The following is a 25,001-nucleotide window of genomic DNA, read 5'->3' as shown; positions in this document are numbered from 1 at the left end:
TCGCATTAAGACATAATTTAAATTGCAATATGCCACAATGTTAGAAGAAACTAAAAGATATATAATAGAAAGACAATTGGAGAGCTTTAAAATATATATATTTTGGATTTTTTTATTTTTTTATTAACCACAAAAATCTTAAAACCTTTAAAAAAAATCATGTGATGGTATTGTGTTATGTAAAATATAGATTTGGAATAAGTTGGACATTTAGCTGTATAAGAAAATTATGTAAATTTTATAATTATTTTTATAATTCTAAAACAGAAATAAGGTGTTTAAAAATCCTAAATCTAGACAATCCTAAACTTTATCAATCATAAATCTACAATCCTATTAATTCTACATGTCAACCTCTATTAACCCTAAAAAAACACTAAAAAAATGTTCAAAAATTCATAAAGAAGCTGTAATAATGTATCAAAAAATTATAATCAAAGCCTAAAAAAATTCTAAGAAATCCAAGAAAAATCATAAATTTTAAGTAGCAACTTTAGTATCTTCCAATAAACTTGTTAAGAACAGACTAAAATTAATAGTCAATTTTCTTCCTTGCACACCGACACATGCACATATATTCACCAGCAGATTAATTTTAAAATTGTAAAATTCTACCAAGCTCAGAATTAATTTAAGCTTTAATGTCTTATAAATTATAATTTTTAAAAATATTTTTTATCTTTCTTTTTAAGAGAAGAACTTGCCCACATCAAAATCCTGAAAAAAAAAAATTCACTTTCAAAACCTTCTTCTCAAATTTATACTCTAATCTCTGAAACAACTCTCCATTTGCTGTAGTGCTATAGGTGCTAAATATTGTGCTTCTAAATCTAATTGTAACTCTATCTCACAAATGTTTCTTTTCATATTTACATGATTTTCACTTGTTAAGAAAATTATGTCAATTTTACAATTATCAATCAAACATTTCTTTGTAGTAATTTTTCCAAAATTCATTCTTAATTACAATTCAAAATGTATTGGATTGGTTTTATTTCTATTTTTTCTTATCTTGTCCCATTTATAGCTCTAAAAAGTAGATATAAGTCATTTTGTAAAAAAACAAAAGCATAAAGTATAAATTTTTAAACTAAATCTATTCTAAGAGCTATGATTTTATAAATTAATCTAAATTAATCTTAAAATTCAGCTCTTAATATATATTTTGATTTTTGTTCACTTTTTTACTTAATAGTTGTGGTACAACATAATTGTAGTTCAGTTGATTAAAAAATTATCTAACTTTTTATTCAAATAAAGAAATTAAGATAGTACTGGTCAATTATAATATAAAAAAGGAGTCTATGAGAGTATCAAAACAAAATACTAAGACATACCTTGACTCTCTCAATACAATCTTCTTAGAATTAGAAAAGAATTATTGTTTATTAAATAAAATTTATGCATTTATTTTATATAGGTGTCTATGGTAGATAGCTAATGATTATAGTCAATCAATTATAACTTTGAATATATTTTTAGATACTTAATATAAGTTTAATAAGCTAAATTTGACCAATATTATACAAGCCAAGATCAAAATCAATAGATGGTTTTGTAACTATTCAAGAAACCATAGATAGTTTTTAAATCAAACTATTGACTAAGTATATTATAATTGGCCAATCACTACAAAAAAAAAATAGCTCTATAATGATGCTTTGATCAATACATGGTCTATGTAAAATAATTTAAAAGTATAAATATTTAGTATATTTTTAGGTAATATTATTTATTGCAACTTTGATAAATTGCAACATGTGGCATAAATGTGCACATTTTAGGAATATAGTTGAATTCTTATACAAATTAAATGCTTAAAGCATATTAATTCATAATTTTAAACTTTACATTCAATCTTGCCACTATATTGTAAACATTATATTTGAATTTAAAATAAAGTTATATATAAAAAAGTATGCTACTATTTTATAAAACTACTAAATAAAGATAGAATTTAAAACATAAGTTAAGTCTTAGAAGATGTAACATGGCATGGTGTAAGAAAGATTTTTATGAGTAATTAAAGATTTATATTATTTTTAGCAACCAAAATATTATTAAAAAAAAAAAAAAAAAAAAAAAAAAAAAAATCTCATTGGCTATGACATTGTCTAGAAATAAGTGCCAATGTTTTATAATCAAAGGTGATACTTTATAAGACACTTGTGGAATTTTGTTTTTATATGATTTTATAATTATAAAATCAGATGTTCTTAACAAATAAATATGATTTTTTATTTTATTCTTTAAAGAATTTAATGCTACTTCAATGATAATTATAAGTTCCTCAATAAAAATAAATAAATTCTTAACCAATTTGAAAAAAAATATGGTTGTGTAGAGAAAAGTTTGGTGGGAAACAAGACATGAGACAAAGACCTCTTGGAGGAGTCATATTCTCAACTCCACCTTATGCAATGGAGTTGCTGTCTTCACCTGGCCCACCTGAGTAGCAAGCCAGTCTTACCTTACCTATGCTAGAATGAAATTTTAACTTACGTATAGCACTGGGGTTTTTCTGGCTTCATTTGTTCCTAACTTTTTTAATGAAACTTTTTCAGAACGATCGCTGCATGACCAGCCTGGAGGTTTGTGATGGGGCCAGACTTTCTCTGTCAAAACGAATAACACGACTCAGTACAGATATTACACAAGTACAGCTGCCGAGAATATGCTGATAAGGAATGTTCGGTGTTCTGATAACAAATTGTGACTCAAACCACCTTTTGAAACTACCTCGACAAGTGAAGGTATTGCAGTTGTTGTACCAGCGCCGAAAGAATCTCCCTCCCGGCCCCTGATCATGGCCTACTGAGTCAACACTAATCACTTTATCTCGAATAACACAATTTCTCAGATTATACAACTTCATTGTACCTGCAATTTTTGGCATTTTCTTGTCAGCCTCCTTGCTAGAAAACCCTACAGAGCTTTTCAGAAACTGGTCACCAGATATGAATGGCTAATGTTTCTCCAATTGGGTTGGTGATCCATGGCTCTGTTGCGATGGGGTCACGTTTTCTCATTCCATAGAATCCTTGTTATGCGTCAGGTAGTTTTACGTAGACTGGTGGGTCTACATCTCGATATCTGCTCGACTTGCAATGATATAATGAAAAAGCAGGTCAAAAGGCATGTTTCTGCCACTGTGGCAGCGAGGGAATTGTTAAGTATGCTGCAACTTCCTCCTCACGACCGAAAACACTAGCACACACAACTTAATCACTAGCGGTGCCTTCACAAGCTTATCGCTACACACTTTCCAATCTATCTGACGTAATGTTTCAAAGAATTGTCGAGATCTAGGTATTCTTTTCAGCTGTTAATTCTGTGCAGGAGAGTATCAGAGAAGGGGAAATTTGTCACATGATGACGATGTCCAGAAGACTGGCCGACATCGGATTTTGACGGCACAGGTGCCCAGGACAAAAGCCATGTGATATTCGCCTGCATGCTGGCCAATCTCCTGCAATGCTTCGACTCATCATTTCCCCCACTAAGAGTGCAGAAATGTTCGAATTGTCTGTCACTTTTAATTCGTGCGCGCCCAAAGAATGCCCTAATTTCTGATTGTCACGGCCCAAAGTGCATCTTCTCTGTTCGTGAAGGATTGAATCTGAACGTCGTGCTGCTGAATACCAGCTTTAGAGAAGGAGAATTGTTTTAAAATGGTCATAGCTTCCTTGGGGCTAATGACATGTTTTAGGAACTTGACACAAATATAAGGAAACACCTAAAAACATTCAGTACGCTACATCAGCTTGGTATGTTATGTTCTGCTTGACATTGTTGTTATGAAGTTGATTGGCCATTATCCTGGACAAGATGTTCAAGCAATTGCTGTTCCCAATTGTACGTGTTGAGACTCTATACAACAAGTTTTGTAGAACAACATGCCAGTGTAATGATCTTATCCAAATGCAATTGTGCATCGTTCACCACTCCTTAGTACTGCTCCGAGTTGCTGAAGGGGGACAGAGTGTAGAATGTCCGAGATCAAGATCGGCGGTGACGATCTGCCGAGGTGCAATCCCAATCGGGCACATAATGTAACTTTCTCTTCTTAGATGAAGGCAGAGAAACATTACTGTTCAATCTAACGGAACAATGCTCTGAAGATTCTCTAAAGTGGAGTGGCAACACTCTTCAGGACTTGATTATGTTAGTTGTTACAAAAGAGATTCAGTACAAAGTACACAAAAAACTTTCACGTACGCTGATGCTGGGGCTTTCCGAGATGAGTATGGGCCACCACATGAACCTTTCAGTTGGTCAATTTGATGGAGATGTTTAGGGGAATAGCACAATATTCTTTGTAGGAAATAGGGGCTGTGCTGTACTATTTCAAGTTTAAAGCACTAAATTACTTTTTTTGCACAACTACCCAGTGCCCTTGTAGCTGAATTTGACATTAAGAGCCAGTATTATTGGCTGGTTTAGGGGCGCTTGATGATGGAATTAATGATAGCAAGAGTGGTAAAGATGGGCGTTTAAATGCCGACTGCTCATTATATGTGAGAATTACTTGTTGAGTTTCAAGGAAGCAACCAACATCACAGCAGAATCAGTTTAGGAAAATCTCAAGTACTTGAAACTTTATTTACGGCACAGTTGCCAAGGATGATATCAAAAACAGCGTGCTAGACTCTTGTGCCACTTCGAGCACAAAGGCTTGTAATTGTGTCAGTGACAATTCCTCACTGCAAAGCACCGTATTCACCCGAACACTGCGATTGATGCTCATAGAGATACAATGCTTCAGTGACTGGTTACACAGTCCATGATTTCAAGCTAATATGCTGCCATTAAAGATGTAGACGGTGGTGTATCAACCAGCTACTTTCGAGGCAAGCACATTCGATGGGGTTCTTCGTGACCAGACCTTTGAGACTTCTCTACATTGTTGCTCTTGTGCTGAGACGAGATGCCAGCTTCTGTCCCAGAGTCTTGTCACACTGCAGCACATACCACAATTCCAATTACATAAGCAAAATTTGAAGAACATGGGAACATTACACGGCAACTGTACAGCCCGTTGCATGCATGAAGATTACGAAAACGCATTTCAAGTTTCATTTGTTTGTCACACACATAATAATTAGCTTAGTGAAGGCAGTAGTGTACCTGAGACATGTAGGAGATCCAGATGGCGCGGATTTCATGCGTCAACCTTGGATCACTCAGAGCAGTAACCATTCTGCCGATGAATCTCTCCTGCCTGTTGCATTCCACAAAATTACACAAAAATTACAAAAAAATTACACAAAAACCATTAGAAGTACAAAGTCTCATTCGAGCAAAAAAATAAATCCAGGTACAAGCAGCACTCATCCACAACATGCGCTGCACCATTCACAGTCTAACTTAGGTTCTGAAGATTGACAGGGTCTTGGTTGTTTAGCAAACCTGTCGTGGTCCCAAGTGCGGTAGCGATTGCCGGGCTGGATGAAGTTGTTCTCCTTAGGAATAACCGTCTGTAAAGCACATATCAGTGTAACGCTTTCAGCCATAAGCTTGGAATATTTGAGATTACTATCCACTTCGGGGCACTTGCAAGGAAGAAAAGAGTTTTCTAGAGTTGAATCAAGAACGCTTCTACTTTTAAATATAGACCTGTCTGCAACATAACAAACCAAGCACAATACTTACCTGCATTACCTGGATGCTTACGTTTCAAATTGAAGCAGTCTTAACGTTTTAATGAACAATTGTAGGTCGACAAGGACTGCGCCCCGGCTGTTTACTTAGATGTAATTCACTTGAGTGATCCCAGATTTAGGAGTTGAAGGATCACTATATAGTGTATTAGTCAAGTAACTAGTCGGGTGCGCAGGCCCCGGTGACCTTCATCGGTTCATCAGTTGTATGTGTGAGGGCAATGAACTTTCATGGAGAATCTGGCCTGGTGAGGAAGCGACAAGGGTTTCTACAGTAGATGCATGGACTGGTTCCATAAAAATCCCAACTGCACCAGCTCAAATCATCATCAACTGCTTGGTTCGTGTGTTCTAGCTGTGAAGAAAACTTGATTTTGGTCTGGGCGAGGTTAACCTGTTTAACTAGGGACTTTTTTTGGTGGGGATTTTCAGAATACCGGATGTACCGCTATGGACCGAAGGGTCGCCGTGAAATGACTATGGTGGCATGGAATAGGGTGAAAATTAGAGGTAAGAGTCAATCAGGGGGTTGAAGATGAATGTTTTACCTTCTCTCTGATGCCACTGACGTGAGCCTTGGAGATGGGGAAACGTTCCGACATACGAAGTGAGTCAAAGCGCGATGGCCAGTAGTTCACCTGTCAGAGGATACAGACATGTCAGAGTCGCATCCACCAGAAACTGATGACACTGGAGAAAGACAGCAGATGCAATTTCGTGTAACAATGGGCACACACCTCTTCATCACGATGAAGAAAATTCATAAAGCCTTCATGATGATTGTTGTGATGGGCGTTCTTGGGGGCATTGGCGGGAAGAAGCAAGTAGTTCGGGCCGAGACGATGGCGTTGAGTATCACCGTATGCAAAAATGCGGCACTGCAACATCTTATCGTTGCTGTAAGTGATTCCAGGGGGCACCACTCCTGGAGAGAAAGCAAGCATCTCATTCTCGCTGAAGAAGTTATCCAAATTCTTGTTCAACACCATACGTCCCACCGGCTGCACTCAAAATTGCAGAAAAAATTATCAGCATCGCCTCTTCGCATCATATCAGTACCACAAAAGAAATCGTAGCATTTCATACAAGCAAAGGATGCTATCCACCACATTCAAACACCAAACATGTAATCTTACCTGCAGAGGAAACAACTCCTCCGGCCAGATGCAGGTAGTGTCCATTGGGTCGAAGTCGTACTTGTCTTCGTCGCTAGGGTTCATTGTCTGGATATACAGCCTCCATTCTGGAAAGCTCCCCGAGGCAATAGTATCATACAGATCCTTGGTGGCGTGGCTGTGACATTTCGCCACCACCTTCGCTGCTTCATCCTCCAGAAGGAACTTCAAGCCGCAAGTAGGCCTCCAGTGCCACTTGATGAGCGTCTCCTTGCCCTCCTTGTTGATCAACTGAGATTGACATTAAACAATACATGAGCACCAGAATGCAAATCGTCCAAGTTAAGAAGGAAGAACAATGAGAGGCAAAAGCATCGAGTTCATGTCTCTACGAAAATGAAGGCACATGCTCATTAGTTCAGGACAAGTACTTTGAATGTGTGTACGGTGTATCCGTCCATATGGCGATAGTCGGTGGGGACACCCCAGTCATCCAACCACCAGAAGAACATGTGGGTGCTCTCGGGGATGTACGACAAATAGTCCATGATACGCCACCACTCTTGCACGTTCGATTTGGGGTTGGGCTTCATTGCGTGAATCACATCTGGGAACTGTACCAAACAAGAAAAAGAGATAACTTTTCGCAAGGTTTTTCAGACTTCATTTTCAAAGCTTAGACAGAGAGAAAAGAATGGAATGCAGAGACGATGGTACAGGAGTGGTGATTACCTGCATGGCGTCGCGCACGAAGAACACAGGCATGTTATTGCCCACCATGTCGAAGTTTCCTTCCCGCGTGTACATCTTCACGGCAAATCCTCGAGGGTCTGGCAGAGTCTCGGGGCTTCCCTTCTCGTGTATGACCGTCGAGAATCGCGCAATGAGAGGTGTCTACAAAAACATCATTATCCGCATACAGCCACCTTAACTTTGAGGAACAGAGCTTAACATGTTCGATGAATTGCAAATCAATTTGTCAAGGATAATGAGGAGGGAGTAACGTAGCGGCGGATGTTGTCCATGCCTAGTATTAATCTTTGAAACGCACCTGGACTCCGACGCCTCTGAGGAAGTCGGCACAGGTGAGGTGAGTGATGTCATGGGTGACTTCGAAGTAGCCCTTGGCACCTGCTCCACGAGCGTGCACAATGCGCTCTGGAATCCGCTCTCTGTGGAAGTTTGCGATCTTCTCCACCAAGTGATAATCCTCCAACAGAACGGGGCCTGCCAATGTCGAACCATGGGAACCATCAACCTGAATTCCCACCCACTTGCCTCGAAGACGCAGTTCATGCCACTAATTCGATCACCCAGCGCACATTTCGTTTGACTTTCCATAACCAGGACTGAACCCCACCTAGAGTTTGAGCTCTATGAGCGTCATCGCTTTTAAAAGAATGCTCCAGACAAAAAAACAAAATAAAACAAAACAAAAATTCTCATCGATGTGGTGATGTTTGCTTACCCCGACTGCCGATGGTCATAGACGAGGTATTATTAAATACCGGCCCACCCTGGTTGTTGGTCATGTACGGTGTGTTGTAAGCACTCGACGGTCGATACTGCAGAAAAAGCAAGATCACATCTCCCACTTCAGCATGCAACCAGAAGTTAACAATGCATGGATCGAAAGTCGTATCGTCCCCTAAAATCAGCCCGATGCGAGTTTACATGTGTTGATTTACATGTGTTGACATAGTTTGGACTTCGAACAAGCACCCATACTGCACGATCATGAAGGTAAGTAATTCCTTCAGATCTGCACGACCGATCCGGTTGACTCATATCAATTTCGAATAATGTAAGCTAGGATCCTCCGGCGCAAAACAAAAAGACTGAAGAAGATCAGGTAGGTTTAACAAGTTCCGTCAACGGCCTTCCTCGCTGTCGAACTGTGTTGTATGCATGCACACTGCAGAATTAGAATGTACAACAAACGAAAGAGCTCAAGGGAGCGATCTCGGAGCAGAGAGTTCACCCTGTACGGATCCATGGTGGAAGCTGTGTTGAAGAGACTGCTGGTGATGAGGCCCCGGGGTATCCTGGAGGAATGGTATGAGGGACGAGGCTGATACTGCACGGGGTTAGCACACGCTCTATATAGTAACCAACGCTCGGGTTGTCACCGGGTCCATCTACCCAATGCCCTTCCTGCATGGAACCGTTTCCCACCGCCCCGTGTCCCTCCACTGACAGTACTCCACACAACTGGACCATGTTTCCACCAGGCTGCTGTTCAGCAGTCATATCCGTAGTTTATTGAACATATCAGTTTCTTTATGATTTGTAAAGTTAGCTTATCCAAAGTCCCTGTTGTCTTTAGATCTAACTTTTCCTCAGGTCTACGAGAATTAACTTGTTTAAACTACAGTTTTGCACGCCAACAAACTTACCAAGACGTCAGTTTCACGAGAGTTGGCAGATCAGTATCAGAGAATACGTTGGCCACCCAAAAGAAAGTAAGGAAACCAACTAACGGTGTAGATTTGACTCTGTTTGATTTAGTGATGTTTTGGAGTTCACGATCCATGAGAAAAACTTGAATGCGAAACACTAGTTAACCATGTACTGCAAGGTTAAGATGGAGTGGATAATAGATGACGTTGTCATAATCGAGCATCTGTCACTGGCATCTGTTCCGAGCTCAAGGCATGACAGTCCAGCAGCATGCACAAGCTCAGGCAAGACCCAGCTCTTAATCGGCTCAACACAGTTTAGTCAGTGATATCGTAAATCGAACTTCGGATTAACACGAAGATAGACGCACGACTCTCCTGTGCATAGCTTCACTGCTGATTTCATCAGTGAGCACTGCACAACACCACTGTACTGATTACACGATCCGCATTGGAAGGAAGATGACAGTACAGAGGTTCGAGATGGAGAAATCCAGACAGATCGCCGGGAAGGCTGGTGAGATTGAGAGTGAAGTGGCACCACCGGTGACATAACGGCGACGCCTTTCTCATCAGCATAGCGTGGGGATCCAATGACGCCTTCTGCACAAGTTACAGGGTCTGACAACGGAGTCCCTCAAGGACAGCCCTTCTCGGCACCACTGTGGTCCTCTTACACACCCTCGTGACTGAAAAATCCACAGTAGCTGATCAACCCGTTTCCGTGCGGGCAATGCGCACTCGGCCATTGGGTTCCGAGCAAAACAGGTGCAGAAGGAAGTTGCACTTGTGAAAACACTGGACCGGGCATGAATCTCGCCACCATTATGAAGATATTTTGTGGAATCGGCATGTGATGGGTGAGCTGAGGTCATGTTGCGCCATCTCCTGAGCTGTGCTGTTCATCTCTTGCTTCCTCTTCCGTCTGCCCCTACTGCCCTGTTGATGTATCAGGTACAGTCAAGGTGGGCATCTCAGGCATTGGACAAAGAAGAAACTGAGCCTGACAAGCCCCATAGGGATTGTGGTAATGGGAAGGGGGGGGGACCATAATGCAATTGTGGTACCCAACCTCATCTTCTGAGGGTGGCTTTGTTGGTACCTGTCACCATTGGTATGACTGGAGCATCCTTGTCCATCATGGTAGGACAAATGGTGTGTTGCTCCTCCAGATGACGATGCCGTAGACCTGACATTGCTCCTACTGCTTAACCTCATTAATTAATCAATCATAATTATAATACTAATAAAAATAATATTATTACTATTACTGATCATATCAATGATGGCAAGAGTAAATTGAAGACTGGTATGCAAGCTGCACCGTGCAGGTTGGTAGTCACTGTGAAGCTATTGATTATGAAGTTTTGGGTTTTCTAATGAGTAGGGGGAAAAATAAAATAAAATAAAATAAAGTTGTCTGTTTTCTTGACAATCCCATGCAAAGTTGGGGTATATTGTGAACGGTTAAACCAAGAATTGTTATGATTTTGTAGCTAGGATTTCGAACACCCACCTTTTTGATGTTATTCTGTGAATTTGAGAAAGATTTACTAGCTTTTGGTAGTTAAGGATCATTTGGGACCAAACAGAAGTCTTTTTCACTAGAAGGATGCATGTGTTGCACTGCAAATTAAGTTTTCTATTATAATATGGTGCAATGTACATGATTTAAGAAAATGTATTGAAATTGTTTTAAAAATGCATGTTGAGTTATTGCAATGAGTTGGACTTTCTAGTGGGAAGCTTTACTATGAAAATTATTGGAGCACTTTATAGAGGTCTATGTAAGGTCCCAACCCACAAAAGAATGGCCAGGAAATCTTTTTGTAAAACATTGGGATCTTTATTTTTTGAATGACAAGTCTAAAACTGCAGAAAACACCTCAAAGAAAGCTGTTTGTAGAAAGATTAAAATTTCTAAAGAGCTTTTGACATAAAATAACAAGGTGGTAAGCCTTAAAAAAAAGTCAAAGTTTAAAAAATATAATTTCTTAGATAGATAGATAATCTTAAATATATACTGAGTTTTATACAAAAATCGCATGATTATATTAATAATAAAATAAGAAGTTATATCATTTTGATTTAAAATATAATATGTTAAAAATGTGTTATATGTTGAAGATATGTTATTTATAAATACAAAGTATGTAATAATCATTAAAAATGATAATAGCATAAATCAAAATTACAATAAAATTGACATACATATTTCTATGATGATTCAAAGATTTGAAATAAATAAACTTATCATATTTTATTTAAATATGAAAAATAATAAAAATAATAAAAGAACATGATGTCATTTAAAGGACATTATATGATTTTTTTTTTTTAATTATAGTTTTTTTAAACATGCCACGAAATAACTTTTGAGGAAAAAAAAATTAAAAGTATCCTTAATAAAAACCAATTTTCTATAAAACTACAGCACATAATAAAATTCCAGTTTTTTTCCTTTTCATAAATCAATAAAATAAATATAATTTAACACATACATGTAATTTACTAATATATAAATCATTTTTTATGGTAATTACATCCTGTTTTCAAAAAATAATTTTATGGATTATATATTATTAAAATTTTAATTAAATTCACAACATTATTTTTGAAATAATTCAAAAAGTGTGTGCATTTTATAATACTGTGTAAACCAGGAATAGGAATTTGACATTCAATGAAAATCATTGCTGCTATCTTCATTTGAAAATCATGGTTGCAAATCTTCTGCAGCATGGTATGAACATGAGTCACTCACAAATACAACCCACATCTCATGATCTGAGGGCATGGTTTCAGACTAATTCATGCAAGTTGTGTGATAGCAAGACCATGTCAATTGGCCATTCATAGATTTTCATATCCTTGTGTGAAATTGGTCACTTTTGTGGCCAGTGATGGACATTTTCAATTTATTCAACACTAAGAAATATCTGAAAAATAACATTCTTAATACATTTAAAAATAAAAGAAAAATAAAAGAATAAAGAGAGAAATAGTGAGCATTGCACTCTTATCACAGCAATTACCATCAAGCATGAGACACAGTCAACTCTTTTTAGTGTCACCTTGAAACGCTGCATAATCATTTTTGGAGTGATCATATCAAAGCATTCATGCTCTGAATGGCAATCACCAACTCTATCTTGCCTTTCTTAAGTGTGCACAAAAAACTTGATTCCTGTTGGGGTTTTAGTTTCAGATTATGCTACAGGAGTAGTACAACTTAAATATGAGTTTCTGCAGTCAAAGTACATAGACTGGATGGTGAGAGAACCTACTCTCTACCAGAGGAGATAAGTCAGGATGACAGAGAATCATTTTTCTACCAGTCGTAAGACCAGTCCTGACAACCATCCATATGTTCTGTCGTATCAAAGAATATGAGTTCTGCCATGTCGAAGAAAAGGGAAGAGAATCCTGATCGTCGATGGTCATTCAGATAATAGAAAATGAAAAATGGGTTTGTTCACGCTTCACGCCGGTTAAGAAATTTATAGTAGAAAAAGACAGAAAATAAAAACTACATTAGTACGGAAATTGCAAAGTACACGTCAGACTTACTACAAAGTATGAGTTGATCATTTCCAACAGGTACGAGTCAATTAGTGAACATCTACAACACGTTATCTGCTTACTGAATAGTTTCAGGATTCAGAATTGGAATCCTCGTGAAATATCTGAACATGGAGCACGCTAGAGCCATACAGCCCTGGGTAATGAGCGGAGATGCTCTTCGGAGGTCGATCGTGCAAGTCTTGCAAAGCAGAGGAATTTATATTTCATTTTATCAACTGCAAACTGGATTCCAGTCGCGCAGGTGAGGCTGATGTGCACAATCTACTTTGTCGAGTTGCTAAAACTTGAGTTAACTCAATAATCCTTTGTAATCTACTACCAGACAACCCATAGGTTGCAAAATTACATACTCAAGGACTTGTATGCCACCTCAACACAAATATCAGAGGATTGAACAATTTCTTTTGAGAGAATATGGTACAAGAATGCAGCAAGCTACCCCATATGCAGCGGCAGGCTCGTTTGAGGGGCTCCCATCGCGTTGAGTTGACCAGAAATCTGGGTAGAATGTGGCTCTGCAGACTGCGTACTCAAGTCTGGAGGTCTTGAGCTATGATTTGGATTCAACACAGGTCGAACATGCGGAAGCCCATAATTAACAATGGCACCCACCTGCGGTGGTGAAGGTTGTGATGAAGCCAACTTCAAAGCCTGGTTTGGGGCAGTTGGTGTGGAGAGTGGCTGAGAAGAAGACAACATTTGATTGGTACCATATGGAGCCCGGACCAAAGAACCAGATTGCAGACCATATGGCGGAGTGCTAGTGTACATTGGCGGTTGCACATACTGAGTTGGTCGCGGCGCTCGAGTAAGGTGAACATTCGACTGCATCTTTGCCCTTGCAATTGCATCTGCCTGCAGAAGCCCCAGATTGTGCGCCTGAGCCTTACTTGCCTCGATTTGTCCAATATTCATACTAACCGAGGTAGGGACTGCTCGAACTGCAGTACTATATACAAAGGTTGGTGCAGCTTGCGATGTTGAACCAGTCCATCCTGACAGTGAACCGTTCACTGAATCTGATGAAGTCTGCATTAACATGCCTGAAGTGGGTAGGCCAGATTGATTTGCTGGAGCCTGGGAACTACATGTGGGCCATCCTGTTGATGCACTCGGTCCATCACTAGTGACAGGCATACTTTGACTCCTGCCGTACTCCACCTGATACTCTGGCTTGGAATTTTTATCATTGGATGATTCCTGCTTCAGGTACAAGGCTCTTAGAATGTAGCAACCGATCGACCAGGTACACGAAAAGTTCGGAAGGCTGAGGATACAGCAAAGATATAAAACGGTAAGTGAACAATTCCAAAATATATCTCTAAATCTTGAAACACCGTTTCGTACACCGAGTGGATGTGTAAGAAATCGTTATTGAAAAACATAGGACAAAGAACCAACCATCGTTGATTTCTCTAGAAACAATGCTCCACTTCCTGCTCCTGATGTGAGAATGGCATTAGTGACCGCAGTCAGCAAAGAATTTATTGCGGTTTGAGCCACGGGGATTACCGTCAATGAGCGAGATGTGCTAGGTGTAGGGGCAAAAGAGGCTGTGGGGACTGGAGGATGAGAAGTGGACGAAACTCCCGGAAGTCTCCGCAAAGATGTCGAAGCAATATTCTGATCGATTCTTGTTGGATTGGCCACGTTCACACCAGAAGAATATCTCTTGAAAATGGTGCCAGGAGGAGCTTCGTGTTCACCAATCCAACCTAGCCCAAAGGGAACAGAAGGCGCTAATACTCTCTGCAATCTTTGAGCCGCATGCTTCCAACCCTCAGGTCCTAATTTGGCTGAAAACCGAGACAAGCTCTTTGCATAGGCCATTTCTGACTGATATCCTGTCTGCAATGCAAAAATAGAGTTCAATGCTCTGATAGGCGAATAGAATATCACGCTCAAAAGTCCCTCGAGAACAATCAACTGTTTGAAGTGATTTCTTACGAAATGGGAGAACGAAGGCACGTGAAACTCACTGGCACAAGGTGATGCAGTTCTCCACCAACTCCAGCAAAAGGTGGTCCTCGTCCATGAGCAGGGAGACTCCGTGGCTTGTAAGTACTTCTGTGATACTCATCCGTTGATAAAGGCTTTCGCCCATCCTTGAGAGTAGCCGGCTTAAGTTGGATCCCTGAGCCGCAAAATAAAACAAAGAGCCGATGCAATTACAATTACTAAGGAAAAGTAATATTACAAACTGGTGTGCTAGCAATCATTAAACACCAGGAGATTAAAATGACCCTCAAAGATGGAATCATTAACGGAGAATTGAAATGCAGCTTTATACTTGAAGGGTACGTATGTACTTGACAGGACTTTTGGCTGAGTTTTGAGAAGTTACCTTGGTCATCTAGCACGTCTGCATCTGGCTCCGGACCGGCAGATGCCTGCGATTGAACTCCCCACCCTGGCTCATCTACAGCAACGCTACCGGATCTATCTGATGGAGCCCCCTTTTTGGAACCGAAGGTGTCAGATTTTTTCGGTTGAGATAAGTCATCTCCCTCAGCTGCTAGACTAGCACCAGAAGCAAAATCAGAATTTGCAGGCTGCAATAAAGTCTTTACAGCAGCAGTGTTCTTCCATCCTTTCTTTGGTGGATGCGGCTGCTTTTTATGTGATGCAGGCTTGGCAGTTCCTGCTTCTGGAGCACCAGATTGACTAGGCAATACATCCAATGCTTTTCGAGCTGCTTCCTGAATTGAGCGCGCCTGAACAAACACAGATGAGAGTTACCTCGTCAAGTCACATATAAATCCAATTGGTGGGCACCATATCAGGATGGAGAGACACCAGTACTAAAAGTAAATAAGAATATTAATGCCTGTACATAGACATTAGGTGTGCAATCTAGACGTGGAAGACATACCTGCTTGTAATAGATCGTTTCTGGACCATTATACCGCATAGCATTGTTGCAAATAAGCATGATATCCTTCTGCACAAAGCAAAGAGCGACACATAAACCACTTATCCAGCACAATGATCAGATAGAAAAGAAATAGAGAAAAGAACACTTTGCGAAGCACACATGAAATCTCAGATTACAATCTTTAATGTAAATAATTACTTAAGTAACAACAATAAGTTACCTCAAATAAACTTTTCGTGTAATAAGAACCCTTCGCAATCTTCTTATACATCGTACCAAAGTCCATTGGCTCTTTGATAACGTCATAGTAGTCTGGAACCTGAAATTCAAATAAATGGAGGACAAGGAAAAGGTTACTAAAATAATTCAATAATTTTTGACAAATTAAAGAGAACACGGCACGAGTGGGGCAATCTTGAATCCCTGGGACTCAAAAATCGCAATTCAGACTTGAAAAAATGTTCAAAAGCTGCGGCAGAGGAGTGAATGCAATGCTTAGATCTGCTGCGATCAATTACCCTGTTAATTATTAAGAAGTTTTTAGTGAGAAATTAACATACCAATTTGGCATCCACTGGTTCTGAAAAAACTCCGTAAGTATCTTTCCTATAAAAAGATTCCAAAAGAACAATTAATCAACTCCACAACTCGTACTACTACCTCATTCCAGAACCTGTTCATAATATAAAATAAGCAGACGGAATGATAAATCAGCATTAAACTTCCATAAATTATGCATTTAAGCATGAAATAAGTAGATCATTTAAATAGTCAGCGCACTCACTTTTTCAACTTGTCTAGCACACCTTCAAGCACCTTCTTAACAGGCGCCGTTGTGGCAACCTGTCCTTGTCCTGTCAATAGTCAAAAAGTTATCAGGGCCCGGAATACATTCCTAACTGAAGATTTGAGAAGATTGAGCTGAACCATGAGCGTCAGCAGGTTTCAACGGAAGGCAGATTTCAAAATAAGATTTAAGAAAATTACTGGACAAAAGCACGCCGTACAAGAAATGACCAAACGACAACTGACACTACACCGACATAACCTTACCTGGCCTTGCAAGAGTTTCAGCAACGCCATTTACTGGCTTCGCCTTTTTCTGAAAGACGCGTCAGACAGTCAGATGTAGAGACATTAACCGCGACTCTCTTAAAAACGAACCGAGACATTTACTTGAATACATATTCCAGACAGTAAATGTTCCTGCAATTGGCATTAATACATTCCAACAACAAACACCCCTTCGAAGACTAATAAGTTCCCTTGTTTCCGAATAAAAGAAATCCATAAAGCAGACCCTGAGGAGCGGACTGATAACGATACCTTGTGAGAGGGCTTCTTGGCTAGAGGAGGTAAGGGAGCTTTGAAGACAGGGGAGCCTACAACAGTAGTAATGGGGGAACCATACACCCCTCCATGATCATCTTTGGCATCTCCTTCAACTAAAGTTTTGAATTTACGCTTCTTAGGAGGGGTACCAACACGATCGTTGGCACTAGAAGCCGAAACCTGACCAGCTGACTTCAACGGAGTGTCAGTTTCCGTCACTGGGGAAACTCGCAACTTGTGCGAAGTTCCTCCAGATGATGCAGATACATCAGAAACCCCACCCTTGGTATTGCTGCTTGATTTGTTTGGTAGTTTGAGTATAACCTTAAGTTTCTTATCCTTGTCCGCCATATCCTACTTTCCTCTTTTCGCTACACTGTCCCACTATTACTAATGCTGTTGACATACGACCCCCAATCCTTACATCTCCTCAATGTCCCTAACTTCAGCAATTTAGAAGCATGGTCGAAGTCTTATCGTACACTTGGACTGGATCAGTGCTCTATGGGCAGCCCCACTGTCCAGGGAGAGTAGGTAGTAGAGCTAAGGCTTGTGTCCTTGCTTGAGACTCTTCCATCTTTCCACACCACAGACAGGCTTTTCTTCCCAAGGCGACCGATGGTCATTCCACCAAAATGACATGATGCCCTCCGTCAACCCAATCCGCAATCTATAGATTTCACATAGAGGCAACCTGCAATATCCAAAAAGGAAATCAAACTCAAACCCGTCAGCTCTTACTGACCAAAAACATGTAAGGTTTGAAACTAGAGCAAATCTAAATTGAAGCAAGCTCATAGCGTTCTAGTTGGCGAAAAAATGTCAAAAATTGGTGAAGTAGAAACTGAATTCTTTACTACGTTTCGACTCTGTGCCATTTCCCAATCACATTCTTCGAACCGGGCAACATTCCAGCCACCGAAATCTCGATTAACAAATGAATCATCACAAGAGCCATATCCGAATCCAGCTTGAGCAGCAGGGTTGCACATAGACAAATCTAGACACTCAACTCTGTTCTTTCCTTAGTTCAAATCGTCTCTGATAGAATATGATCAGATATTTCCCACGATGGCTACTATAGCAAAAGTTAGCCGGAACAAAACCAATTTAGAGTACTCTAATTAAAACACACCTATGAAAAAGAAGATTTAAGGCTTCATGAAAATCTGTAACGTGGACATTCCAAATAAGTAGAGGAACTGGTCCCACCAAGTAAGCGGAACATTTTTTTTCATGGATAAACAAAGTAATCATCAGAACAACCACCAATACGGAATCATATGACATCACAACGTATGTATCCATTCCATTCGTTTCCGCATGAAACGATCGCATTCACGCATGAATCGTCGGACAAATCAGACTGGGCAAAAATCTGAATGACGACCATTTACTCACAAAACTTTCATCGACTAGTGATACACGGATTAAAAATTACGAACTTTTAGCATGAAAACTGCACCCGTCCAGACATTTCGCTGAAAATCCTTGAGACAGGAATGTGAAAATGGAAGCTCTTCACGCGAGCACGGTCGTGGTAAGTCTCCAAAGAAGCAACCAATATTTCCGCAAACGACTTCATCAATGCATTAGTTCCCAGGCAGTAGCCCGCACACCATACCTATGCGCAATGCGAGTCACAAGCTGACCTAGATCCACAGTGACGCCGCTCCGGCCTCGAAACTTCAAACCAATATCACCATAAAAGATTTGAAGCTCGTGCTCAATGTACTCGAGATACCAACTTTTCCACCTCATGTCCAGAGGAAACAACCAAACCCTGTCCATGAGAAGCTTCAAACTCTTCACAGACCCAAAAACTTAGGTCCCAAACCACCAAATCTTAGCAAACAGCCACGCTAACGTGGGCGCCGAAAATAACCATGCGACTGGCAAATCCCAAAATCAATCCAACCCAATACATCCGAAATCGCAATTTGACACCCGACAGTGTCAGCCACTCCAATCTGCCTAGCACAATCCCTCGTTCCGTCCTCTTGAAAACCCTAAAACCGGAAAGAGTTCGAAACTAGAAAACCACGCATCACCCAACAAATTTTTTTGTTGTGATATGGCAAAACAGGCCCCTTTAGCCGAGGACCGAGAGTCGCCTATCGGTGTAAGGCTCAAAACGAAACTCCACCACACAAACCCTAAAAAAATCCAAACCACTCTCAACTTAAAAGATTCGACGAAAATCCCTCACCCCCCTCCCCCTGCCTCCCCCTTTCCTCGGTCAGATATAGAGGCAGGAGGATTTCAGACAGGGTTCAGCAGTCAGAAGGTAAAATAGTAGGAGGAAATGCACAGAGCTTCATGACTCTCATCAACTCACGCTAGGATATCACTAGACACGGAATTGCGCCTACCCAGTATGTGAGATGTTTCTTCCCTCCCCCTGCCCCGTAGCGTCGTCCGATGATTGTAGGAAAGGTAGAGGGCAGGGACACGGCTCTGTACAACACGGCGGTAAGTGTGGATGCTACATGCTACCCTCATGGTCAATACCTTGCATGGCATGGCAGCCCCCAGACAGAATGATCCGGCAGAACTTGAAAACTCAGGCTTGAAAGCAGGAGAGCCCTCCCGTTTGACTTGGATTGGAATTACTTACTCATGCACGAAGAGTTAGGCAAAAAAATATATATATATATATAATAACGGATGGATATGGATCACACAAACTCCCAGTGTACGCTTTGGCAGAGCAGGCGCCTACAGTGGGAAGTAAAAGCAGGTGGTGAGACTGATGCCATTCTCATCTTCCTCCTCCCTTTACAAACCTTGAGCCGGACCCGACGCAAAAGCCAAAGCCAACAGCGGGGGTGCGGTGATGCTGCTACCTACATCCACTCTGCCCACCCACGCTTTACGATTCCCGAAGATTCGTTGCGCTAAAGTATTCCCAAGTCCCTTTTGCATTCGTGGACTTCATTCCGTCTCCACCCAAACGCTTCCGCGGCACCCCATTCTGGATGGATGATCCGTTACCGAATATGGATGGATGAATTCATTGGATTCGGGTGATATGATGGAATGTGAAAATGGAAGCTCTTCATGGGGGGATGATATCGTGCGGTGTGAAGGGGGATGGCAGTTGTGGAGCTTCGGCTCTATTCAGAAGAAGGGCAACCTAGGTTAGGAGTCCCGAACCTGAGTTTGCCCTTCCCCCCTCGGATAGATAGTTCTCTTTCTAGAAGCACGCATGATTTTGTGGGTTCTCTCCCTCTGTGTATGTATGTATTCCCCATGATGCGAAGTTCGTTTTTTTCCCCTAAAATAACAAGCTGTAATTCAACCACTTTGATGTGATATTATCAACCCATTTTACTGCTATCCATTGATATAATTCATGTTATCGATTTATTGGTGTGCATGTGTTGGGTGGTCAGGAACATATACAAGCACAAGAATCAACTCAGATGTTTAACAAATTGTGTAATTAAAGCCTGCTAAAGTAAAAATAAACCATTCGAGTTAACCAAAAAGGAAGAGGAAAAGAATAAAGAACATTCTCACCCTTCATGATATGACGCTTTTTTCTATCAACAAATACACTAATTGAATCGTATAATCTACTACCAATTATTATGTAATTGAGTAGATGTGTAATTTAAATCTTGAAATAAGATTCCAGGTACTCGTTACTTACTTGTTTTCTCTCTTGAACATAAATAGATGTAAAGTATGTTCTGTAGTGGTAGTAATATATATATATATATATATATATATACATAAATCTATGTGTACGTAATGTAAAATTTAAGTATTCTACACTTGACGGTGGATCTTTTAAAACTCATCCAAACCTTACAACTTCTAACTTATATGCTACAGGCAAACAAATATCGAAAGTGGTCCAAGATAGTTGCTTCAGTTCATCATTTTCTGTTTAAAAAAATGTACCTCAAACAACTACAGTTCAGTTTTAAATTAAATTGAAACGCTTCCTGAATTAAGGATAAGTATTGGAATATACACGAAACAATAAAAGAATTCAGCTCTATCAATTTCCACCAAAAAGAAAGAAGAAGAAGAAGGTGGTATTCGGTTCAGTAATCGATACTTTTTCAGAGGCAAAATATACGACTAAGCCACAAATATTTGTTCTATAGTAACATACCAATTATATGTTCTACGTTGATCTCCAAAATGAATCACAAAATTTTATAAAACTAAATTGGATACTAGAGATAATCGACTTAATGTCTTACTATGAATCACACGAATATGTTGCATTCCGCTCAAACCATAACATTTCTGTTGTATTGGTTTCGAGTCATTTCAGTAGCTTTGGTCTTTTCGAACTCCACACAAAAATTTGAGTCATGATTTCAAACTGATTTGCATATATTCTCGTATTCAAAATAGAATTGAGGAACAATAATCCTGCGGTGAAAAGCTTGTTGAGCTCAATTCCTCGAAGTGCCGTTCTCTACCCACATTTCCTCTGAAGCTGGGTAATCCGGAATTTTTCTCGTGGTCTTCACCTCAATTCTTCGAAAAAACATTGGGTGCGAATCTAGTTTTGTTATTAGGTAAGGTTAAAGTTGCCAGATTTGCAGTCGGCAACGGTGATCACGATGCAGGGAGCGATGGCGACGCAGCTACGCCGCTGCAGGAAGGCTTTGCTCGTGGTGGGCTACTATCAAAATCTCTGTTGTCGGTCGATGCAAACTGTTTCAGCTGCCCATTCTGATACATCGCTGAAGAGAGATGTTCCCGTGTGCGTGGCGCCTACAGTGGAGGCGTTCATGCATGGGTGCTATGCGGTATGAGTTTATCAGTACCCCTGTGGTGCTGTGTTGTGGACCAGGAATTTATTCACAGAGCTTGTGCTTGCGCTCAGATTTGATATGTAGGGTAATGTCGGCGTTTTCTAAGCAGGAATCTGAAGTAGTGATAATGCACTATTTTGTGACCATTTTTTGGATTGAAAGTGAGGGAGCTTCTTTGAGGTACAGAGTGGTTTAAATTGGATAATTGCGAGTTTTGTGTAAAGTTTTCAAGCTCAGATATTAGCCCTAGGAATTTTTAGTATCGGTTGGATTAAAAGAGGATGAAGAGTATGACGTCTGTCACTAAGCGGAGCAGAAAATGTCATGGATCAGGAATGGAACTTCTGAGTGATTTGGATTCGTGGCAGAGCAGGGGTCATTCTGCGAGAGTTGATCCCGATTTGAAACTGTAGCCTGAACTTGATGAATGCTCTTAGATCTGACTTTTAAGAATTAGGGTTCCATCATTGTTTCATTTGATGGTTCCTTTTCTATGATGATGAATTTCTTTGGCTGCTGGGTACACGGCAGGCGCAGACTCCTATGTTGATACAAGGCGCTATGGATACATGGGCACCGAGAAAATGGACACCAGAGTCGTTGAAGAATAAATTCGGACATTTAAGTGTTCCTGTTGAGCTAGGTTTTTGGAACGAGGAGGAAAGGAGGTGGGGAGATTATCGGGACCTTTACAAAGAAGACGTCACCCATGCTGGCTCAAAGGAGTATTTTATGCCTCATCAACCTAGTAAGATTCTTACTACATTCATTATCACTACTAGGGAGTACAACACATGTCTGAAGAAAGATCTCTGATGATTTAGTTCCACAGATCGTTCATGTATCTTTGTTCGTGTCACATTTGCGAGATTATCCTGTTGTTCTTTCAATGTATGAGCTATTGTGGAAGTTTAGTAGCAAAACAACATTCCTACTTCCTTTCTGATTTTGGCAGCTGTTGTGAAGCGATAGGATACCATTGTGTACAATTCTTTAAATATAGAGATAATGTACCTCGTCACTACACCAAAAAAGTGCATGCTTATCATGTGGAGGCATGATGTTATCCCTTGGGTGGATGCAGTGTTATTAGCAGACTTTATTGACGTTTTCATGTGCAAAAGGGAAGATCCTTCCTCACGACCACCACTTATTGGGTACATGGCTCAACATCAAGGACTTACTGAAGTGGCAGCTGACATACCGTAAGAGTAAGCTTTCCTTGATTATGATAGATCCGTAGCTTTATTCAATTTTCCTTCATATAGGATGCTCTTGAGTCGAGCAAAGATACAATCTTCTTTATATCCTCAGAAAGCTGATGCACTCACCCCCTTGTTGCTTTTGCATTTAAGAATTCTTCACTTACAGTTCATGCTTCTCCCTTTGCCACATGTTTTGAAAAATTCTCTATTGAAGGGTATAATCTTTCTGCTTGGATGGTAGGGACCCAGAGTATGTAAAAGTCCAGCGGGGAGTTGATCAAAGAAACCTGTGGTTGGGTCCTGCGGGGACTGTTTCACCACTTCATTATGATCCATACCATAACATTCTGGCTCAAGTAATTTTCTGTCCATATTTCCTTCGTATCATACTTCACTGGTACGTCGGAGTGCTCACGCTCCTATGGTATTGTATAGATTGAGTGAAGTCCCCTGGATAGGCACTTGACAAGGGGTTGGATGGAAGGTAATCTGCCCGTCATAGTAGTGTTGACTTTGTTGGGGATTCTCCACAACTGTGTGTGAACGCTCTACAGGTCTTTGGAACAAAGTACATTCGCCTTTATGCTCCTAAAGAGAGCTCCAGATTATACCCTTTCACATCAAATATGTTCCTCCGCAATACTTCACAGGTGCAGATCGAAACTCGGTCGCTGAATCATATTTGACTGGTCTTCGTCAAGCTGCAGCTTTGTATTCACCACCTGGTAGCGAGGATACTTGTGATTGCATGTATTTGTACGCTTTCATAGCTCCAGTGATTGGTTTGACCTCTTATTGTGACTGAGTTTGCTACCACATCTTGTTTCTGATAGGTTAATCCGGAGGATACCCACACATATCAGACATGGCCAGAATTTCAGAAAGCTGAGTTTTGGGAGTGTAAGTTACGTGCCGGCGAGATCCTTTACATTCCCTTGAAGTGGTAAGCTACCTGTTGCTCTTGTATCAGTGAGTCTAGTCAAAGGATGACTCCCAGCATTGGTGCTACGCTTGTGTTGAGTTTCCGACCTGTTTGATTTCGATCTACCCATAAAACACAACTTGGTAATTGAGACTACAGAATTCTGTATCAGCATGTTCTTGTCACCGTTCAGTTGGCAGTGCCATAATTAGTATATCAAACAGTTACAATATAGGAAGTGAATGACGGAGTGAAGCAGGGTCCATTAATACTTGAACAGGGATATCAACTGCTCTGAAGCTCTGGGAATTCCCGGAATGCGATTTTCTTTTGTTTTCCAGGTGGCATTACGTGAGGGCGGAGAGCAACAGCCTGTCTGCAAGCTTCTGGTGGTCTTGAGAGGCATCTAGTTCTGCATGTTGTCCAACGTATTTACCACGGATGATTGAATGGCATCGAGATGAATAAGTCTCAGTAAAAGGAAAGCAAATTGAAAAGTGCGAGAATGAGTCTAAGTTTGCTACCACAAGAATATTGTCTGGTCCATCAGAAAAAAAACGTATAATCTTTCGAGGGTGCATAATCAGATGCAATAATATTCGGAAGCTAATGCGAACTCATTGCCATCCAAGCATTGTAACTTGGTGTGTTAACTTCCAGCCTACCCTATTTTAATTTATCCCCAGATATGCAAAGCGTGTTATATGCGGCAGAACAAGGTTCATGACGCTCCTAATGATGATGCATGATGGAAAAGGAAGGAAGAAGGATTCGTTTTGTGGAGGATGGTTGCACTGATGTCTATGTGTGAGGATGTCCCCAGACGATCTGTGTTTATTAAGCACACCTTCACTCAGCGCGTTCCAAGTAGTCTAGGTGAAGATCCTTATGAGTTTTATGGTTCTTTGCTAGAAATCAAACTTGCCCAGCTGCAACAAAAGATTCCATTGGAAGCGTATTTCAATATGGGATTGAAGATTGTTCGCAGACTTTTTCACTAAGGCAAAAGCTTCTTATGATCGCTGCGACATCTTGAGCATGTTCTTGGGGAGGACAATCGAGCATGGTCATCACATTCTCATCAGGATGTTAAATAAAAAGTCGAGACTTCAGTTGCACTTATACTC

The 25,001-nt window shown here is 40.4% G+C and overlaps 3 protein-coding genes across 11 annotated transcripts; 1 reads left to right on the top strand and 2 right to left on the bottom strand.

Moving 5' to 3' along the window:
* Positions 1 to 4,571: 4,571 nt before the first annotated feature.
* LOC112282106 (catalase isozyme 1) lies at positions 4,572 to 8,840 on the bottom strand. The gene is made up of 11 exons (XM_024519324.3): positions 8,757 to 8,840; positions 8,244 to 8,340; positions 7,827 to 8,002; positions 7,508 to 7,669; positions 7,207 to 7,389; positions 6,797 to 7,066; positions 6,398 to 6,661; positions 6,209 to 6,298; positions 5,410 to 5,477; positions 5,128 to 5,221; positions 4,572 to 4,958 (listed from the first exon to the last, which is right to left on the bottom strand). The coding sequence occupies exons 1-11, from the start codon at positions 8,769 to 8,771 to the stop codon at positions 4,899 to 4,901; spliced, it is 1,479 nt and encodes a 492-aa protein (XP_024375092.1). The 5' UTR covers positions 8,772 to 8,840; the 3' UTR covers positions 4,572 to 4,898.
* Positions 8,841 to 12,785: 3,945 nt separating this feature from the next.
* LOC112282582 (uncharacterized) lies at positions 12,786 to 19,710 on the bottom strand. 8 transcript variants are annotated; one of them, XM_090250200.1, is made up of 11 exons: positions 19,584 to 19,710; positions 16,961 to 17,660; positions 16,688 to 16,736; positions 16,419 to 16,488; positions 16,195 to 16,240; positions 15,855 to 15,953; positions 15,632 to 15,700; positions 15,104 to 15,473; positions 14,739 to 14,893; positions 14,272 to 14,607; positions 12,786 to 13,959 (listed from the first exon to the last, which is right to left on the bottom strand). In XM_090250200.1, exons 2-11 carry the CDS (start codon positions 17,315 to 17,317, stop codon positions 13,195 to 13,197), a joined length of 2,316 nt encoding a protein of 771 aa, XP_090106326.1. In that variant the 5' UTR covers positions 17,318 to 17,660; positions 19,584 to 19,710; the 3' UTR covers positions 12,786 to 13,194. The 8 variants fall into 8 exon arrangements, with proteins under 8 accessions (XP_090106326.1, XP_090106323.1, XP_090106328.1 ...); XM_090250197.1 differs by having other exon boundaries at positions 18,412 to 19,638; XM_090250202.1 differs by having other exon boundaries at positions 12,786 to 14,026; positions 19,478 to 19,638.
* Positions 19,711 to 21,208: 1,498 nt separating this feature from the next.
* Positions 21,209 to 24,996, top strand: LOC112282614 (uncharacterized). 2 transcript variants are annotated; one of them, XM_024520442.3, is made up of 7 exons: positions 21,209 to 21,606; positions 22,279 to 22,495; positions 22,832 to 22,952; positions 23,194 to 23,308; positions 23,507 to 23,602; positions 23,786 to 23,895; positions 24,216 to 24,996. In XM_024520442.3, the coding sequence occupies exons 1-7, from the start codon at positions 21,553 to 21,555 to the stop codon at positions 24,271 to 24,273; spliced, it is 771 nt and encodes a 256-aa protein (XP_024376210.1). In that variant the 5' UTR covers positions 21,209 to 21,552; the 3' UTR covers positions 24,274 to 24,996. The 2 variants fall into 2 exon arrangements, with proteins under 2 accessions (XP_024376210.1, XP_024376209.1); XM_024520441.3 differs by having other exon boundaries at positions 21,209 to 21,741.
* The last annotated feature ends 5 nt before the right edge of the window (positions 24,997 to 25,001 follow it).

This window comes from Physcomitrium patens, chromosome 5 (assembly GCF_059467195.1).
Source record: "Physcomitrium patens ecotype Gransden chromosome 5, ASM5946719v1, whole genome shotgun sequence".
Lineage (NCBI taxonomy): Eukaryota > Viridiplantae > Streptophyta > Bryopsida > Funariales > Funariaceae > Physcomitrium > Physcomitrium patens.
The sequence above is the reverse complement of the archived record's forward strand: the minus strand, read 5'-3'. Positions and strand labels throughout refer to the sequence as shown.

Bases quoted from the DNA above. Each gene is read 5' to 3' on its own strand.
- LOC112282106 (XM_024519324.3), bottom strand. The intron at 8,003-8,243 runs GTAAGCAAACAT...CGACATTGGCAG, and splicing joins TATGACCATCGGCAGTCGGG to GCCCCGTTCTGTTGGAGGAT. The intron at 5,222-5,409 runs GTTTGCTAAACA...GGAATGCAACAG, and splicing joins CGCACTTGGGACCACGACAG to GCAGGAGAGATTCATCGGCA.
- LOC112282582 (XM_090250200.1), bottom strand. From the start codon at position 17,317: ATGGCGGACAAGGATAAGAAACTTAAGGTTATACTCAAACTACCAAAC. The intron at 15,954-16,194 runs GTATGTTAATTT...TTTGAATTTCAG, and splicing joins AACCAGTGGATGCCAAATTG to GTTCCAGACTACTATGACGT. The intron at 14,894-15,103 runs GTAACTTCTCAA...TTTGCGGCTCAG, and splicing joins AGACGTGCTAGATGACCAAG to GGATCCAACTTAAGCCGGCT.
- LOC112282614 (XM_024520441.3), top strand. From the start codon at position 21,553: ATGCAGGGAGCGATGGCGACGCAGCTACGCCGCTGCAGGAAGGCTTTG. The intron at 21,742-22,278 runs GTATGAGTTTAT...GGTACACGGCAG, and splicing joins TCATGCATGGGTGCTATGCG to GCGCAGACTCCTATGTTGAT. The intron at 23,309-23,506 runs GTAATTTTCTGT...AACGCTCTACAG, and splicing joins ACCATAACATTCTGGCTCAA to GTCTTTGGAACAAAGTACAT.